This window comes from Berghia stephanieae, chromosome 14 (assembly GCF_034508935.2).
Source record: "Berghia stephanieae isolate SIO BIC M18660-M18661 chromosome 14, UCSD_Bste_1.3, whole genome shotgun sequence".
Taxonomy (NCBI): Eukaryota; Metazoa; Mollusca; class Gastropoda; order Nudibranchia; family Aeolidiidae; genus Berghia; species Berghia stephanieae.
Genome location: NC_088373.1, coordinates 9,666,247 through 9,668,746, shown reverse-complemented (window position 1 = coordinate 9,668,746; position 2,500 = coordinate 9,666,247). Strand labels below are relative to the sequence as shown.

The window sequence follows — 2,500 nt, the reverse complement described above, 5'->3', positions numbered from 1 at the left end:
AAATGTCAGTCTTTAGCCACAAAAGAAAACAAATCGTGAGTTGTATTCAATAGCTCAGCCAATGAAATAACTTGTGTCCATGAGCTCTACTAACGACAACTCACTAGGCGGTGCAAAAACCAAATAATGACGTCAAACTGCCAGTCTTTTTGGATTTCAGTACCAGGCTATAACATAACGAGTGGCTACGCTCCTACTCACATAGTTGACTCCAACGTTTTGGATATGGCCCTGCATGTACATGTGGCCCAGGTAGTATCCACCGTCCGGATGTCTCATGCTCTTGGCCTCCCTGAACAATCTCTCCGCCTCCGTGTAGTTCTTATCAACCTCTAGGGCGATCCAGCCCAGGGCGTTTAGGGCATCTGGACTTTTCTGGCAGAGATTTATGTGTTCAAAATTAAATTGATCAAAACAGTAAACTATTTTAAAATACAGGGGGTGTCGATAGCACAGTTGCCAGAAAACCCGCTTAACAATGATTTAAAAAAAACAAACACAGGGAACGGTATCCAATTCAGGTGATATTAAAATATCTGCCCCCCCCCCTGTTTATATAGCAGTGATTGGGTAGCTTGGCCTGTTAGATTTTTTTCAGTTTCAGAGAGTAACGTGTCTCCTGTTTTTTTTTTTTAACTTTAAAACGAGATGGCTTTGTCTTGATGTTTTGCATTCCACGCAAATCGTGCCATAGTGCAAGATCCAAGGCCAGTGATCACCACAGCACTTGGGCATATCCTCACAGAAAGAACGTCAACATAGCATTGCGCATGCGTCTCTCTCTTATCAACTGAGTAAATCTATTGTTTGATGAACGAGATATCACTAAAAATTATATTTGAGAAATCACTTTTCAAAATGCTATTAGATCTATATACATTCTACTTTTACAAAATTTTGATGAAAAGTTCACAGTGATGTGTTGCAAAGAATGAAACATAATAAGGAATGCACCCAAGATTAAGATTACCCGCCGTGGAAATCACTGACTTCACGGTTCGGTAACTAAGATGGCTGAGAAACGATTTAATTGTTGCATCACTTTGAACTTTTCATTAAATTAAGTTTATTTGTTATATATTTATTTTTATAAAAGTATGTATTTAAAAACATTTTTAAAGTACTATCTTATTAACCAAATGATAGATTTCCTCATTTGACAAGAGAGACGCATGCACAATGCTATGTTGACGTTCTCTCTGTAAGTACTTGTATGTATCATCTCAAGGGAAATCTCATTTCCTTTCAATACATTACAAGGGAGGTAAATGAATAAATCGCAAAAAATTAACTCATGAACAGGTAGTCTCCTCGTATCGTGGCTCAGGAGTACGGTCTTTGCTTCGTACCCGAAAGGTACCGAGTTCGATCACCCGCCGCTGTGATGTGTGGCCTTTAGCAAGTCACCTCACCCTAGCTCAATTCGCGGCGCTGCACAGAGGCTGGGTTATTCCATTCTTCCCTTGGAATAGACCCTAGAGACAAATTTCCCCTATGAGATGAAAAACGTCCTTACCTGTTCAGCAGCTCTTTTCATCATTTTAGCTCCTTCTGTCTTGTTGACTTTTCCACCGATACCCTGCATGATAACACATTGAGTTGAAACAAAACAAATGACACGTTAAACCTATAAATAGATAGATTATCATTTGAGAAATTCAGCATTCGAGAGGATCAGAGCGTAGCCATCGTTAACTTTTAGCCTGACCGTAGCCATCGTTAACTTATAGCCTGACACTAGAAACCTCTAAGACTTATAGTTTGATGTAATTTTTTTTTTAGGTTTGTGCAGCGTCTAGTGAGTTGTCGTTAGTATTGCTCAAGGATACAAGTGATTCCATTAGTTGAACTAATGAATACAACTCACGATTTGTTTTCTTTTGTGGCCAAAGACTTGTCTTTTGGCGTCATTTTTTGGCCAGTATCAGGTTATAAGTTTACGATGGCTACGATCAGGGCGTAACCATCGTTTACTGATAGATAGTTCGAAGATGACGTCACTCAGGCCTTTGTTATTGTTTTTGCCATCCGCGTTTGTGAGTTGTTCTCACTAAACTGTATTAACCAGACTATAAAAGTTCATGGTTACACAGAGTTTGTGTGTTGTTCCGTGATACTTCCGGATGGCAATGTTGTGAACTCCTTGGCCAAGCGCGTTCTATCTATAGACAGAACGAAGTTAACATCACTCGGGTCTTTGTTATTGTTTTTTTTTTTGCCATCCACGTTTATGAGTAATTATCACTTTACTGTATTAGCCAAACTATAAATGTTCAAGGTTACACGGAGTTTTGTGTGTTGGTCCGTTATACTTCCGGATGGCAATGCTGTAAGATTATTAGCCAAGCGCATACTATCTATAGAATCCCTTGGCAACAGCAAAACATAACATTAAACACGAGACATGACATGACGCCTGTTAAACGAAACTTTTTTTTTGACAGGACGACTCTGCTAACGGACATGTACTCCTTTTACACCCGAGTACTAGATGAGTGAT

General features: G+C 39.3%; 1 protein-coding gene across 1 annotated transcript in view; it reads right to left on the bottom strand.

Annotated features, from left to right (window-relative positions):
- Positions 1-2,500, bottom strand: part of LOC144960086 (uncharacterized) — a 28,810-nt gene that overhangs the window by 13,253 nt on the left and 13,057 nt on the right. Inside the window, exons 9-10 of the mRNA XM_078893034.1 lie at positions 1,517-1,579; positions 202-375 (exon numbers count right to left, since the gene is read on the bottom strand). Coding sequence (XP_078749160.1) covers positions 202-375; positions 1,517-1,579 — 237 coding nt within the window. The remainder of the gene's footprint in view (positions 1-201; positions 376-1,516; positions 1,580-2,500) is intronic.